The sequence below is a fragment of the Manihot esculenta genome, chromosome 3, assembly GCF_001659605.2.
Source record: "Manihot esculenta cultivar AM560-2 chromosome 3, M.esculenta_v8, whole genome shotgun sequence".
Taxonomy (NCBI): domain Eukaryota; kingdom Viridiplantae; phylum Streptophyta; class Magnoliopsida; order Malpighiales; family Euphorbiaceae; genus Manihot; species Manihot esculenta.
Window position 1 is genome coordinate 24,543,047 of NC_035163.2, and position 16,245 is coordinate 24,559,291.

Here is a 16,245-nt window from a genome sequence, read left to right on the forward strand (position 1 = left end):
GTTAAATCCCTGTGGTTCGACCATATTGCCACTATCTACAAATTATTTTGTTGATTGAAAATAGGTTTATTTTTTACGGCTTCAACAACCGCTATCACCAATGTAGGATCTGCGGGCAATGGAGCAGGTTCTCTACCTGTAGAAACAACCTGCCATAAATCATGAGCCTTCAAGAATGTTGTCATTTTGACAGCCCAGAAATCATAATTCTCTCCTGTAAAAATAGGAGCTGAAATGGAGGAAATGCTTGCTGACATTTTTGAGAGACCACTGAAATTAAAAAGAAAACAGAGGAAGAATTAATAACTCAAACAGCAAATACAGGACCCATAGGAAGAAGGGGTCTGATACCACTGTTGGAGTTAAACGGATCAAACATAAACTGACATTAAAGAAGTAGAAATGAAGACAACATAGACATGAAAGAAAATAAACTCACAGTTGCTAGAAGAAAACCCTTTTCTCTTATATTTCAAAGCACACTTACATACATCATCATCGGAACATCTTTTTGCTTTACATATATATTTACAGAGATATTACAAGGGTTCCAAAAAATTTTAGGTGGCAAAATTATAGTTTTTACACTTGTCAACACCACTAAAATTCTCTAAAATTAACTACATCTATACTTAATAAATTTACTAAATATTCTGGAACCTTCGTTGAAAAAACTCTCAATTCTAACACATTCCTTAACCTTGTCTGCAAAATCAAAATCTTCCTGAGACTGAAACAAAAACTCCTGATTACCATCTCGGATGATGTCATCTCCCTCCGACAAGAAACGATCACACATGTTTTGCTTCATTCTTTCCAAACTCCTCATGGAATCTACGGAGCAGAGGCAGATGCTCAATCTTTTCAGGAGCATATATAGTGGATGTTAGTGTTTTGGGGTAGGTGATTTGATGGAGTATAGTTCAGAGTAGCTGTACCCAACTCCATGGCTTCGAGGATCAGCGAAACAAGAGCAGTATAAAATTAAGGCTCACTCCATTTCATATATTAATTGATCCAAATTAATTGGACTAGCCAGTGAACACCAGATAGATACCGAATACTTAAAGAATATGTTTGACTTAACTTATCAAAACTAGCTTGTAATTAGTTAGGAGGTGAAATGGGATAGTGCGAATTGCGACCTTCTCTCTTGACGAAAGTCTCGAGGGAGCGTTCCATAATAAGTCTGTTCGATGTAAATTTGAATTAATAAAATCAATAGACTTTAGATACCGAATAATTTATATAAAACAAAAAATTAACTCATGTGATTGTTCATCACTCTATATCAGTTAAATTTAACCTCTCGAGTTCAACTAGTGATATTCTTTCTAAAACTCTATCAACTTACATCCAAAAGATGCAAAAGGAGAACAAAGTGGAGGACGCCATCTTCCCAACAATGCTCCATTTCCTTTTCCAGCTTCTCAGAAATCATATCATTTAGAGAAGTTACCGTTGATTTAAATTAGTAAAAATTATATAAATGAATATAATATAATAACTTAAAACAGCAAAATGAAAAAAAATTTCAATTTCTGATAAGTATATTTCATATTAAGTTTAATTCTTAAAAAATATGATTTAATCTGTTTAGTTGGTATATTAGACTCTCTAGAAATAAAACTATGTTAGTAAAAAATAATAGTAAAAATAATATAAATATTCATTTTTTAATCTAAAATATTAGAATGTAGCATATTCTATAATATTCAAATTACATAATAATTAATATATATATATATATTTTTAATAATAGAATAATCAACAAAATATTATATATATATATATATTTGAAAGTCTATATATATAAAGAAAGAGGTAAAAAAAAAAAAGCAAAGTGGAAAACAGTAAGAATTTTTAGTAAAAAACTGCACTTTCTTATATAAAATTAATAAACTTATTTCCTCTACAATAAAGAGATAAATACTTCTCAAAAGTTAATAAATATAATCAAACAAATAAGATTTATTTTAACACTTTTTAAAATTTTCTAACTTTCTTAATTAAAGTTTCCAAAACAAACAAGACCCCAGTCTTGAAATTCCCATAGAAGTCCGTAACCTTGAATTGCCAAAAGAAAAGTTCCATCAGCTATGTACCATTGAAAGGCTAGTATTATTGGCTTGTTTTTATTTATTCTTTTTTATCTTCCACAAGCATCATGTTAATGATCAGGGGCGATCTCTATGTGGCCTAAAGAGCAATGATCTCCCTAGAAATTTTTAAAAATTAGTTAGAGATATTAATGTAATTTTTCATTAAATTTAAATAAAAATATCATTAAATCCTTAATTTTTAAAAAATTTATTAATTAATCTCTATTTAAAAATTATTCAATTAAAAAATATTTTTATTTTATAAAAAAATACTATTTATATAAATTATAGTATCATTCATTTTCAATTCAGTATTTATAATTTAATTTATATTAAAGTAATATAAATAATATAGTGTGAGTGGTAATACTTAATATGTCAAATAAAATATAATTATTAATTAAAAAAGAGAAAATAAAAAAAATATTCTTTTAAAAAATATTCTTTTAATTTCACTTATATTCATTTCTGATGATGTGATTTAATTTATATTAAATTAATAATTTATAAAAGGTGATACATGAATTGGCCAAACACAATGAAGAACATTTATTAACATCTACACAGTGAAGCTGGCAACTCCGTATTATGTTTGTGAAGATTTTCAATCCAACCCTCGCTTAATTCAGAGTATTACTAGTTTATCAGAACTAATCTCACTTAAGCCTTTCCAAGACATGCCCAGAAAGCTAAACGTCACGTAATCTACAACCATATTAAAGATTTGGTACAAACATATTAATGAATTCAATCCCCACCCTTCAACGTCTGTTTTGAAGTCTTCCTGCAAACATGTTTACATATAAACCTCTGTAGTGTCGTGTAGGTGTATAAAGTTTTATGTGGTCCATTAGATCCGGTTAAGTTCTTCCTTATAACTTCCACCCGTGAAGCTCTAAGCAGAATAAGCTCAACACCGGATGGATTCTCTTTCTTTTATGTTTATAGTTGTTAATTCACTTCTCTTTACCTCTCAATTCTCAAGTGCAACTGATACTCTTACTTCAACCCAATCTCTTGCTGATGGCAGCACCTTGATTTCCACACATGGAAGTTTTGAACTTGGTTTCTTTAGTCCTGGTAGTTCCAGGAATCGTTACTTAGGAATTTGGTACAAAAATATCCCAGTTAGAACCGTTGTTTGGGTTGCAAATCGTCGCGCTCCAACAAAAAATTCCACTGCTCTGCTGATGATAGACATCAAAGGAAATCTTGTACTAAAGGATGGGGGCAGCGTTGTTTGGTCAACAAACTCAAAAAGAGAAGTCCAAACTCCACTTTTACAGCTCCTGGATTCTGGGAATCTTGTTTTAACTAATGCAAGTGATGGCCATTCTGGAATCTACTTGTGGCAGAGTTTTGATTATCCAACTGATACGTTGCTACCAGGGATGAAGCTCGGAGTGAACTTGAAGACAGGACTTGATCGGCGTCTCACATCATGGAAAAACTGGGATGATCCATCACCAGGGGACTTTGTTTGGAAGATCCTCGTATATAATAATCCTGAGTCTACCATGTGGAAAGGCTCGAAGTTCTACTTTCGGACAGGCCCATGGAACGGCATTACATACAGCGGTACACCGCAATTAAAGCCTAACCAGCTTTTTAGTTTCAACTTTGTTCATAGTGATGACGAGGTTTACTATGCATACTACCCCAAAAATAAATCTGTAATTTCAAGGATAGTAATGAACCAAACCAACTATTGGCGTGAGCGCTACATATGGGAGGAAGCATCACAGTCCTGGAGCCTGTACACGTATCTGCCAACAGATTACTGTGACACTTACGGCCTTTGCGGTGCTTATGGAAATTGCATCATTACTGACTCGCCAGTTTGCCAGTGTCTGAAAGGATTTAATCCTAAATCGCCTGACAAGTGGAATTCTGGGGATTGGTCTCAAGGCTGTGTCCGCAATAAGTCGTTAAATTGCCAGGATGGAGATGGATTTATCAAATTCACAGAATTAAAATTGCCTGATACTAAATATTCTTGGGTAAATAAGAGTATGAGCCTGGAGGAATGTAGGGGAAAATGTTTAAACAACTGTAACTGCACTGCTTACTCAGTCTTTGATATTAGAAATGGAGGCAGTGGCTGTGCTCTTTGGTTTAACGATTTGATCGACATTAGACAAATTCCCTCTGGTGGACAGGATCTCTATATTCGGATGTCTGCTTCTGAATTAGGTACATGCTTTACTTTTCTGTTCTTCCCTAATTTGTCAAAAACTAAGATGTAGGATCATATAATATTATTAAACTCGGTTTGCTTATTTTTGAAAAAGCTCGCCTTGAGACTGTGAAAGATGAACCTGACGAGAAGATAGTGGCGATTGTCATCCCTGCCGTTGTTTTAGCTTTTGCATTTTTCGGAGTCTGCTATTACTTTTGCCAGAGAAGAATAATAAAGCTGAAAGGTAAGAATTGGCTTGTGTTTGTATTGGAAGACCTAGCCGTTTAAATTAATAATGCCACATTTATCTGCTGCAGATGAAAATGAAATTGATGGAAGCGATCAGAGCTCAGAGGAAGATTTGGACCTCCCATTGTTTGACCTTGTCACAATATCACATGCAACCAACAAATTTTCACTCAGCAATAGGCTAGGACGAGGTGGTTTTGGACCTGTGTACAAGGTAAACTTTCAACCCGCTAGCAAATGACTGTAGGAACATGAAAGTTTCATCTGTCCAGAATTTTGCAACTGGTGCTTTATCCAGGGAATACTAGCAGATGGACATGAGATTGCTGTTAAGAGGCTATCAAGTAATTCAGGACAAGGATTAAAAGAGTTCAAAAATGAAGTCAAATTAATTGCAAGACTCCAGCACCGAAATCTAGTAAAACTTCTCGGTAGCTGCATCCAAGGAAATGAGAGAATGTTAATTTACGAATACATGCCCAACAAAAGTCTGGACTTCTTCATTTTTGGTATGTATGCATTAAAACTTTGTAATTTCAGCTGGCCTAGTGTAAATAAGCAATATATAGATGTTCAATTCTATTTCTTGGACTGGTAGATCGAACTGGTGGAAAACTATTAGACTGGTCAAATCGTTTCAACATTGTGTGTGGAATAGCAAGAGGACTCCTTTACCTTCATCAAGATTCAAGACTAAGGATCATACATAGAGATCTCAAAGCAAGTAATGTATTGCTTGATGCTGATATGAACCCAAAAATTTCAGATTTTGGCATGGCTAAAACTTTCAGGGAAGACCAGACTGAAGGAAACACAAAAAGGGTGGTAGGAACATAGTAAGTACTAATTAACAAGTAAAACTCGGACATCATCTACTTCTTGTGTTTGTTAACATTTGGCAAATTGTGCTGCAGTGGTTATATGGCACCAGAGTATGCGACTGACGGGCTATTCTCAGTGAAATCAGATGTATTTAGCTTTGGAATTCTAATTCTAGAGATAATAAGTGGGCAAAAAAGTCGCGGATTTTATCATCCAAACCATAGTCTTAACCTTATTGGATATGTAAGTGCCAAGAGTTAAAGTGTTAAATTACTTTCCTTTGATATCTGTTAAACTATGCAGTGACAAAAGTGTTGGGCATGTCTTAGGCATGGAGATTGTGGAAAGAAGGAAGTCCCTTGGAGTTGGCTGCTCCAATTATCTTGGACTCGTGCCATGTATCAGAAGTGATTCGTTGCATACATATAAGCCTCTTATGCGTGCAACAGCATGCTGAGGACAGGCCAAGTATGGCATATGTGGTTTTAATGCTAGGCAGTGAAACTGCAGTACTGCCTCAGCCTAAAGAACCTGATTTTTGCAAGGACAAAGGTTCAACTGAAGCAGAATCTTCATCAAGCAATCAAGTTTCTTTGTCAACAAATGAAATTAGTCTCTCAGTGTTGGAGGCTCGATAGAATGAAGGGTAATTTAAGATTGGCTTGTACTAACTTTCCTGCAGTATTGTCCTACAGCAGTTGTGTTTTTCTCTGAACCTGAAGATCTGGATTTCTGGAAATCAACTGAAATTTAATTTTTTTGTATTTTGCTTTAGTTAGTAGAAAGTTAGTAGAACAGGAACTTGATTGTAGTGAAAAAATCAGCAGCTACTTTTGTGGTTTTCTTTTATATTAGGTAGCTGTTTATTAAAAATTTGCACCGATAAAAATATCTTTCTATATATGTACGTTGTTTGAAAAGTCGACTTGAGAAAATGTTTGAAAAGTCGACTTGAGAAAATGTTTGAAAATTTTGTTCTCTCGTTGCTCAACTTCTCTCCTCTATTTTCTTCTCCCATTCTAAGAGTGGTATCCGAGTTTCTTTGTGACGGTCAGCTGCTTCCAGCTGCCTGCTTGCGGATTTGCGGCGCAAATCCGTCCCACATCGGAAAATTGAAAGAAAATTGATTTATATATAATAGCTAGCACAGAACTACTAAATAACTTGGATTAACCATTTTGGGCCAAGTGGAAAGTGGGTCCAAAAGTTATTTGGGCCAATTTGGGCCCGGCTGTTTCAATTGGTATCAGAGCCACCCTGGGTCAGAAAAATTGTGCGGAGCTAGTGGACCTGCGAGGAAAGGGCTACCCGTGAGAGACGAGGTGGAGCCACCCGAGGTACTAGCGAACCACAATACCTAAGGGTCCGGTTCTGGTTAGCAATTGTAATGGATGGGTCAGAAAAATTGTGCGGAGCTAGTGGACCTGCGAGGAAAGGGCTACCCGTGAGAGACGAGGTGGAGCCACCCGAGGTACTAGCGAACCACAATACCTAAGGGTCCGGTTCTGGTTAGCAATTGTAATGGATGGGTCAGAAAAATTGTGCGGAGCTAGTGGACCTGCGAGGAAAGGGCTACCCGTGAGAGACGAGGTGGAGCCACCCGAGGTACTAGCGAACCACAATACCTAAGGGTCCGGTTCTGGTTAGCAATTGTAATGGATTCAGTTGCGACGAGGACGTCGCAAAATTTAGCGGGACCGAGTGTGACGGTCAGCTGCTTCCAGCTGCCTGCTTGCGGATTTGCGGCGCAAATCCGTCCCACATCGGAAAATTGAAAGAAAATTGATTTATATATAATAGCTAGCACATAACTACTAAATAACTTGGGTTAATCCAGCTGCCTGCTTGCGGATTTGCGGCGCAAATCCATCCCACATCGGAAAATTGAAAGAAAATTGATTTATATAGAATAGCTAGCACAGAACTACTAAATAACTTGGGTTAACCATTTTGGGCCAAGTGGAAAGTGGGTCTAAAAGTTATTTGGGCCAGTTCGGGCCCGGCTGTTTCAATTGGTATCAGAGCCACCCTGGGTCAGAAAAAATTGTGCGGAGCTAGTGGACCTGCGAGGAAAGGGCTACCCGTGAGAGACGAGGTGGAGCCACCCGAGGTACTAGCGAACCACAATACCTAAGGGTCCGGTTCTGGTTAGCAATTGTAATGGATTCAGTTGCGACGAGGACGTCGCAAAATTTAGCGGGACCGAGTGTGACGGTCAGCTGCTTCCAGCTGCCTGCTTGCGGATTTGCGGCGCAAATCCGTCCCACATCGGAAAATTGAAAGAAAATTGATTTATATATAATAGCTAGCACAGAACTACTAAATAAATTGGGTTAACCATTTTGGGCCAAGTGGAAAGTGGGTCCAAAAGTTATTTGGGCCAGTTTGGGCCCGGCTGTTTCATTCTTCCTCAAGAGCCTTAAGTTTCAAATACTTAGAGATCTCACTTAAATGGCTTCAAATATTACTTTGGCATCTCCAACAGTGTTTACTAGGGAGAATTATGACTATTGAACAATGAGAATGGAAGCTTATTTGCTTGCCTATAATCTGTAGAGCATTGTGGAGGAGTATGTGAGAGAAACCACTGCAATCCCAGGGTAGGGCAGATTAAGCAATATTCAGAAGGGTCCATGAAAAATTTCAAAGCCTTGCCAATGCTTCATTCATCTGTATCTGAAGATATTTTCTCAAGACTGATAGCCTCTAGAACAACTAAAAGGCTTGGGATTATTTGAAGGAAGAATATGCTGAGAGTGGTAAAGTGAGAGGAGTGAAGCTGTTAACTCTCAAAAGAGAGTTTGAATTGCTAAAAATGCAAGAAGATGAAAGTATTAAGAATTACTCTATAAGAGTCCAGATTAGGCTGCTAGGAAGAGATTTTAAAGATCATAGCTATGTTGAAAAAATGATGCTGAGTCTTCCAAAAATGTTTGAATCAAAGCTATATGTGATTAAAGAAACATGTGATCTTGAGAAGCTTTTTGTTGTTGAACTCATCAGCAAATTGCAAGCGCAGGAGCAAAGGGTTTTAATCAGAAGTGATGGAATTATTAAAAATTAGTCATTTGCCCGCAACGCATGTATTAAAATATTTTATATTTCTATTATATAGAATAAAATAAAATTATTTTATAAAATAATATATTTTTTATATGAATTCATACGTGTACATTGAGAGAAGTAAAATATTTTATTTTTTATATTCAGATTTAGAACTTGAAATTATTTATTGACGAAAAATAGATCATAATATTTTATTTTATAGATTCAAAAAATAATATAAGAAAAAATTATTAATTAAATACATAATCTATTACTATAAAATATAGAAGATAACAGTAGGAAAATTAAAAATTCTAACTAATATGTATAATTTTTAATTTTAATATAAAAAATTTAAAGATTTTAAATAATAAGCAATTATAAATTGATGATCAATAAATTTAATTGTATTTAAAAAAATAAAAATTTTAGTTTTTACCGTAATGTATTATTAATATTCAATAACAGATTTTATATAAAAAACTATATTTTTTAAAAAATAAACTTTATTAAACTTTAATATTCAATAGCGGGAGGAGAATTACCTTGAATCAAAGAATCTAAATATTTGAATAATTCTCATTCAATTTTTATCTATGATGGTTGAGCTGACCTGCAAGAGTTGTCCGGTAGCCATCCATCATATGTCAAATATAAAGAGAACAATAGAAAAATAAAAATTAAAATATGGATCAATTAAAAATAAAATTAATAAAAAATAAAAGAGATAGAGTCGTGTCAAAAAAATTTATGCGAGTGAGTTTTATATAGAATAAATATATGAATATTATATTTTTATAAAAAATGAAGAGATTAAAATTATGGCAATCATTAATATAATAAATTATAATAATTTAGGTTTAATAAGTTGTTTAAAGTTGTAATACTTAATTTAAAGTATTAAAAATACTATTTTATTTTTTATTATATTTTAATTATTTTTATTTATTTTTTTTATAAATTATTTGAATTGAATAAAATAAAATTGTTTATTTTTTATTATATTTAAAAAATTATCAAATTAATAAACTACACTATTAATGTGAAATAAAAAAAAATTTTACATAATATTTTGCAATGACTTTTATATATATATATATATACAGCCAATGATTTATTTTTATTATCTAAATATATTTTTATATGTTAATTATTCAATTTTTATAAATATATTTGTAATATTATATTTATTATTAAAATAAAATTACAATAATTTTTTAATAATAAAATACAATGAAATATCTATTACAATATTAATAATATATTCTATTAATAAAAGATAGTAGAAAATCAAGATTAATAATAATCAATATAATAAATTATATTTATTATATTAAAATTAAAAATTAAAAAAGTTATATATTAATAATGATGATAAAAATAATAAATTGTATTTAACATATATATTAATTATTATTTTATATAGAAAGAAAATTACAAATATATAAAAAAATTATAAATTTATGTCATATGACATCATGTAAGATTAATTATGCAATTATCAATCTCTCATATATTTATTATTATTCACATAAAATATGAAAAATATGTAGTATCAACTAATTAATAATATTAGTTATACTTTTTTTTACAGTTTATTTAGTGCTAAAATAAAAATAAAATATATATATTAAAGTTTTTATTTTATTATGATTAATATATTATATTAAAAAATTATAAAAAATTAAAAAGTGTAATGATAGGAAATTAAAAAATTATATATAAATTATAATAATAAAAATAATAAATTTTATTTATTATAGACATATTGATTAATCACATATTAATAATGTAAGATTATTCTTTTTTTTAACAAAGTTCTTTCTTAACAGTATTATATTGCATGGACAAAGTCTATTAGGACAAAGCGTAGGAAATAGGCCCAAAGAAAATATATAGCTCGGCTTAATCCAAATGACTTCTCCATAATCATCCACGACAGTCCAATCAAGGAACCAAACCAGTCCAATCCAATCCAGACTCCAGACCCTAGAAATCTCAAATCACAGCACTTTGAAAAACCACTATCTACACCAACAAATCAACCATAGCAAAATCAAACAGAATCGAATCAATGCACAAAATCAAATCACCCAAACCAGGTGTATGCAAACCAAACTCTACTAGAAAATGTACAGTTTTAGGAGGCAGTGGAGTAACTCTAACGAGTATCTCACTCTTTTGCAGCCTTGAGGGAAGCTAAAAGCAAGATCATTTGACATTGATGTCCTGGAGATACCACCACAAACACATGTAAAGACCTCCAAACAGAGAATTTGCATCCACTCTCACAGCTACAACATCCGCAAATCTACAAACACACTCCCACTTTTAAACTTCAACATAAATAAAAATAAATTGATATTCTAAAATTCAAAAATGAGTAAATTTTAGTGTGATTATTTGACATTGATGTTTCTGAAGATACCATCACCAAACACATGTAAAGACCCCTCCGAGCATAGAATTTGCACTCACTCTCACAGCTACAACATGAGCAGATCTACAAACACACTCCCACTTTTAAACTTCAAGATAAATAAAAACAAATTGATATTTTAAAATTCAGAAATGAGTAGATTTTACGGTGTATAAATTTGATTCGAGAGTATTAAGTATCTCATTTGTTTTCTAGTGATGTATAACCATCACTTATATCACCTATTCCTGTCACATAAATCTATACATATAGACGTATCAGTATAGTCATCTATGTCAGACGGCTATTTAATTCCCTTTCGACACGCATGTTAATAGAATTGTGAGGTAGTTGGGTATGCTTTCCTACTCTCTTCTGATGTTGATGGATCAAAGTTTAGAGTCAGTCCGGCCTGCTTTAGTCACATGCTGAAAGATGCGCTGATAAAATGACTTGTTTAGAGGGTTTTAATGGGTTTTAGACCTATTTCTTTTTTCAGAATTTAACTTCATTTTTAAATGTAAAAAGTCCGATCGCCATCGCAAATCATAAAAAAATACAAATAAAAATATCGAAATAAAACAACCGTACTCCAAGCAAGGCCATGGAACCATCACCGAAAAAATTGCTTTACCCAAAAACAACAAAAGGACTATCTCCTACCATGAGACAGGCGAGGCACTCATGAAAAGTCCAATGAAACCGAAAAATTAGAAAAAGAAGAAATGATTAAGAAAAATTTAAAGAAATTTCTTGTTCTTAAAGTTATTATTATTACTATTATTATCATTGAATTTTGGTCGAATTTAACTACATGATAACAAAGAAAAAAAAAAAAAAACATTTCAGACCTTATCCAAAGAAATATGTGAAGTTACATACTAAATTTAAGTATTATGTGTATGATAGCGGTCTTTGACAAAAGCAAGGGATAAAGATTTCAGCTTGTAGGCAATCACTTTGCGCCTATTTTGACTGTAATTACATTTTACTAGTCTACGCTTCTGGATGCCATATATTCGCGGTTTTCTGGAATTCTGTATCGGGGATCTTATTCAATATCACTCTCCTCAGGCTTTTGACGTCCTTTATAGGCAGGTTTCCTTGCCTAGCAGGTGTTTGCTGTTATGTTTATGAGAGAAATGAAAGGAGTCTGCGTTGATGGACAACTGTCCTGAGTCGTTAAAGCAGTTGCTTTTCCTGGGTCAATGTGACGGTGATCAAACGATATTGAATCAAATGAAGAATTTTCAACAATCACGACTAATGCCTCTATGATTGAATTAAATAGGGATACTCTTGTTTCTAGCTGCATTTTCTCATTCATGATGTCGCCATCCAACAGCTGGTGCCCTTTTTCGAATGCCTACAAGTCTTTACTTTTTCACCTGCTCATACATGTGGATTTTAGAACTTGGAAACGCAGACTTTTAACAATAGACGACAATGGATATTGCTTCACTTGCTCTTCTCTGTACCGCTACCAATCTTCTCATTTTCCTCCTCAAAATCTCCACTGCCCTAGACACCATTTCTCCCTCCGAATCTTTGACCGATGGCAAGACCTTGGTTTCCAGAGATGGAACATTCGAACTGGGTTTCTTCAGTCCCGATGATTCCGAGAAACGTTACTTGGGAATTTGGTACGGAAATATTCCCGTTAGAACTGTTGTTTGGGTTGCAAATAGGAATATTCCAATTAATGGTTCTTCTGGTTTGTTGACTATAAACAGCACTGGCAGTCCCGAGCTTCTTAGTGAGAACAAGACTGTTGTTTGGTCAGTATCTAACTTTACAAAAGAAGCACGAGAGCCAATTATGCAGCTGTTGGATTCAGGAAATTTAGTTTTAAGAAACAAAATTGATGAAGATTCAGGAATCTACTTGTGGCAAAGCTTTGACTATCCATGTGATACATTGCTACCTGGAATGAAGCTGGGATGGGACTCAAAGACCAGACTTAATAGACATCTATCTTCGTGGAAGAGCTCAACTGATCCATCTCTTGGAGACTTTATGTGGGAGGTACAACTGAACAGTAATCCTGAGCTAGTTATGTGGAAGGGCACAGAGAAATACTACAGGAGTGGCCCATGGAATGGTATTTCGTTTAGTGGAGGCATCGCACTAAAGCCTAACCCTATTTTTGGGTACAATTTTGTGTCAACTGAGGATGAGGTATACTACATATTCAACCTCAAAAATAACTCTCTATTAACAAGGATAGTTATGAATCAAACCACATATACTCGTCAGCGGTACACTTGGAATGATGTCAATCGAAGTTGGGTCCTCTATGACAATGTGCCAAGAGACCGTTGTGACGCCTATGGCCTTTGTGGTGCCTATGGAAATTGTGTAGCCAGTGAATTGCCAGTTTGCCAATGTTTAAGAGGCTTCAAGCCTACATCATTAGAGAGGTGGAATTTAATGGATTGGACTCAAGGGTGCATGCGCAATAAACCTTTAAACTGTGAGACAGGAGATGGATTTGTTAAATTTTCTGGGTTAAAGTTGCCAGATACTACGCATTCTTGGGCAGACAAAACAATGAATCTCAGGGAATGCAGGACTAAATGCTTACAGAATTGTTCTTGCATGGCATATTCAAATTTAGATGTTACTCAACGTAGCAGTGGATGTGCTATTTGGTTTGGTGACTTGATGGATATGAGACAGTTACCAGCTGATGGGGGGCAGGAACTATATATTCGAATGAGTGCTTCAGAAACAGGTATGAACTTGCTGTTGTTTTTCTATCTGTGAGCATCTAGACGTTAGCTAAAGTGTTGCTTGTTTGGTTGTACTTCTTAGCCTTTTTCTAATTATTTTCATTTATTGTAAACATAATTGACCATGAAGAAGGAAAAGCAAAACCTGTGATGAAGATAGCAATAATAACTTCTGCTACTGTTGCAATGGTCTCTGGGATACTTATGATCAGCTTCGCCATATACAAACGGAAGACCAAGTCCCCGGGTAAATTTTCTTTTTGTTTATTTTCAATAAATAAAATTTTTCTCTAAATTTCTGGAAAGGTAGGATTGTTTAGAAAGAAACAGCTTTATCGATTGTCTACGTGATTTCTAATGAATTTCATTGCAGAAGGGAATGCATTGTAAAAGAAACTCGTGAAATGAACAGTTTCAAAGTGAATTTGAAAGTGAACTGCCGAAATAACCAAGGCCTCTGTTATTGTTTGATTGAGCCTATAAGTAGCAGCTCCATAATGAATGTGATAATTTTGCTTCTGTCAGAAAATCTCGTACTTTAATTTTTTTTATCATTGACCCAACTCGTGTTTGGCTTCTGAAAAATATGATTTTGGCTCATTCAGTTCATGTTTTATGTTTTATATTCTTATTTAAGTTTGGCTTATTCAGCTTCATGCTTATAAGTTAATCCCCCTCTCTTTCTCTCTCTCTCACAGAGCAAACAGCGAATAATACACACAACAATCAGAACAATAATTACCAAAATGAAGATTTTGAGCTACCATTGTTTGAGTTATCTACAATAGTTAATTCCACCGATAACTTTTCAGTCAACAACAAGATAGGAGAAGGTGGTTTTGGACCTGTATACAGGGTAAACATTCTTAATTTTCTTGTTAATGTCTAAACACTTATTAAATCAGAATAGTGCAATTTTTCACAAATTTTATTTTGCAGGGTACGCTAACAGATGGGCAAGAAATTGCTGTGAAGAGGCTATCAAGGAGTTCCGGACAAGGATTAAATGAGTTCAAAAATGAAGTGATACTTATTGCGAAACTTCAACACCGAAATCTTGTAAAGCTTCTTGGTTGTTGCATTCAAGGAGAGGAGAAAATGTTGGTCTATGAGTACATGCCCAATAAAAGCCTTGACTCCTTCATTTTCGGTTTGTATCGCTCATAACTTAATAAATGTGTTTAGTCTAGTGTAACTTTATAGCTAATATGTCATACATTCTTGATGCAATCAAATTTGTCATTTTGCCACATTCCAGCAACATTTAGACTCATATGAATACATGACCTACCAGATCAAACAAGAAGCAAACTGCTAGACTGGCCCAAGCGTTTCAATATTATCTGTGGGATCGCTAGGGGCCTTCTGTATCTGCATCAAGATTCAAGATTGAGGATCATACATAGAGATCTCAAAGCAAGTAATGTATTACTTGATAAAGAGATGAATCCTAAAATTTCAGATTTTGGCATGGCTAAAACCTTTGGAGGTGAACAAACTGAAGGAAACACGAATAGGGTGGTTGGAACTTAGTAAGTTTCCTATGCTAAGGTTTCATAATTTGCTACTTGGCAATTAATGTGTTTTCTCTTGTAATGTTTCTGCAGTGGATATATGGCACCGGAATATGCTACCGATGGGATCTTCTCAGACAAATCTGACGTTTTTAGTTTTGGCATCTTAATGCTTGAGGTAATAAGTGGTAAAAAAAGTAGAGGGTATCATCAACCAAACCATAGTCATAACCTCATTGGACATGTAAGTATCAAGACTTATTCTTTGCTCACTTTCCACATCTGTTGTTGCATCAATAAAAGGATTCTCGTGGTTTAGGCTTGGAGACACTGGAAAGAAGGCAAGTGCTTGGAATTGATCGATTCAGTATTAGGAGAGTCATATCATCTATTGGAAGCAATGCGATGCTACCATATTAGCCTCTTATGTGCGCAACATCATGCTGAGGACAGGCCAAGTATGGCACTTGTGGTTTTGATGTTAGGCAGTGAGATTCCATTGCCTGAACCCAAAGAACCTGGTTTTTTTAATGACAAAGGTGGACTTGAAGAACAATCTTCATCGAGCAAAATGGGATCATCTTCAAGCAATTTAATGACAATCTCATTGCTGGAAGCTCGATAGAAGATCATTTACTAGTTTTATATGCAGATAGACCCCTTCAGTGCAAAGGAATTTATATGACAATTTTCCAGTTCAGCATGTACATAAATGCTGCAAGGAGTTCAGATAACAAAGTAATGGGAGCTGTAGTTATTATAGTTTGGTGGGAAGTCTTTGGTTTTTATGCTACGGTAAGTGAAGTCTTTAAGCTTTATTATTCAGAAAGTAAGAATTTATAATTTTATTTATTTTAAAATAAAAAAAAATTAAATTAAAAAAAATTAAATTCATTCATTCTAAATAAAAATAATTGTTACATAAAAAATTAATTGAATTAAATTCTTATAAAATTAATGATTTTGACCAACATTTTACAAGAGCATGCATTGTTATTAAGTATGCAATTGCTTCTGTGAGTTGCTAGATCTTTGGAGCTTTCTGCTATTTTGTTGGTAAGAGTAGGCGTCTTTGAAATTTATCACCATTCCCCAAAGCCTCTGTCAGCATAACGAGCGCGGAAGAAAGAAATACAAACTTTTAAAATTTTTACTCTTTATAGTAAATAAGTCTAATTAAATT

The 16,245-nt window shown here is 33.9% G+C and overlaps 2 protein-coding genes across 4 annotated transcripts; both read left to right on the plus strand.

The window, feature by feature from the left end:
- The first annotated feature begins 2,879 nt into the window (after nucleotides 1-2,879).
- On the plus strand, nucleotides 2,880-6,191 carry LOC110612116 (G-type lectin S-receptor-like serine/threonine-protein kinase At4g27290). Its single transcript, XM_021752791.2, has 7 exons — nucleotides 2,880-4,295; nucleotides 4,394-4,525; nucleotides 4,599-4,744; nucleotides 4,829-5,039; nucleotides 5,129-5,366; nucleotides 5,445-5,595; nucleotides 5,682-6,191. The coding sequence occupies exons 1-7, from the start codon at nucleotides 3,023-3,025 to the stop codon at nucleotides 5,988-5,990; spliced, it is 2,460 nt and encodes an 819-aa protein (XP_021608483.1). The 5' UTR covers nucleotides 2,880-3,022; the 3' UTR covers nucleotides 5,991-6,191.
- Nucleotides 6,192-11,578: 5,387 nt separating this feature from the next.
- Nucleotides 11,579-15,947, plus strand: LOC110612113 (G-type lectin S-receptor-like serine/threonine-protein kinase At4g27290). 3 transcript variants are annotated; one of them, XM_021752789.2, is made up of 8 exons: nucleotides 11,600-12,459; nucleotides 12,550-13,550; nucleotides 13,679-13,795; nucleotides 14,247-14,404; nucleotides 14,488-14,698; nucleotides 14,843-15,080; nucleotides 15,156-15,306; nucleotides 15,382-15,947. In XM_021752789.2, exons 1-8 carry the CDS (start codon nucleotides 12,263-12,265, stop codon nucleotides 15,685-15,687), a joined length of 2,379 nt encoding a protein of 792 aa, XP_021608481.1. In that variant the 5' UTR covers nucleotides 11,600-12,262; the 3' UTR covers nucleotides 15,688-15,947. The 3 variants fall into 3 exon arrangements, with proteins under 3 accessions (XP_043810808.1, XP_021608481.1, XP_021608480.1); XM_043954873.1 differs by having other exon boundaries at nucleotides 11,579-13,550; nucleotides 13,682-13,795; XM_021752788.2 differs by having other exon boundaries at nucleotides 11,602-13,550.
- Nucleotides 15,948-16,245: the final 298 nt, after the last annotated feature.

Excerpts from the sequence above, each read along its gene's own strand:
- LOC110612116 (XM_021752791.2), top strand. The coding sequence starts at position 3,023 with ATGGATTCTCTTTCTTTTATGTTTATAGTTGTTAATTCACTTCTCTTT. Across the intron at positions 4,296-4,393 it reads GATGTCTGCTTCTGAATTAG|CTCGCCTTGAGACTGTGAAA; the intron begins GTACATGCTTTA and ends TTTTTGAAAAAG. Across the intron at positions 4,526-4,598 it reads AAGAATAATAAAGCTGAAAG|ATGAAAATGAAATTGATGGA; the intron begins GTAAGAATTGGC and ends TATCTGCTGCAG.
- LOC110612113 (XM_021752788.2), top strand. The coding sequence starts at position 12,263 with ATGGATATTGCTTCACTTGCTCTTCTCTGTACCGCTACCAATCTTCTC. Across the intron at positions 13,551-13,678 it reads AATGAGTGCTTCAGAAACAG|AAGGAAAAGCAAAACCTGTG; the intron begins GTATGAACTTGC and ends TTGACCATGAAG. Across the intron at positions 15,307-15,381 it reads GTCATAACCTCATTGGACAT|GCTTGGAGACACTGGAAAGA; the intron begins GTAAGTATCAAG and ends CTCGTGGTTTAG.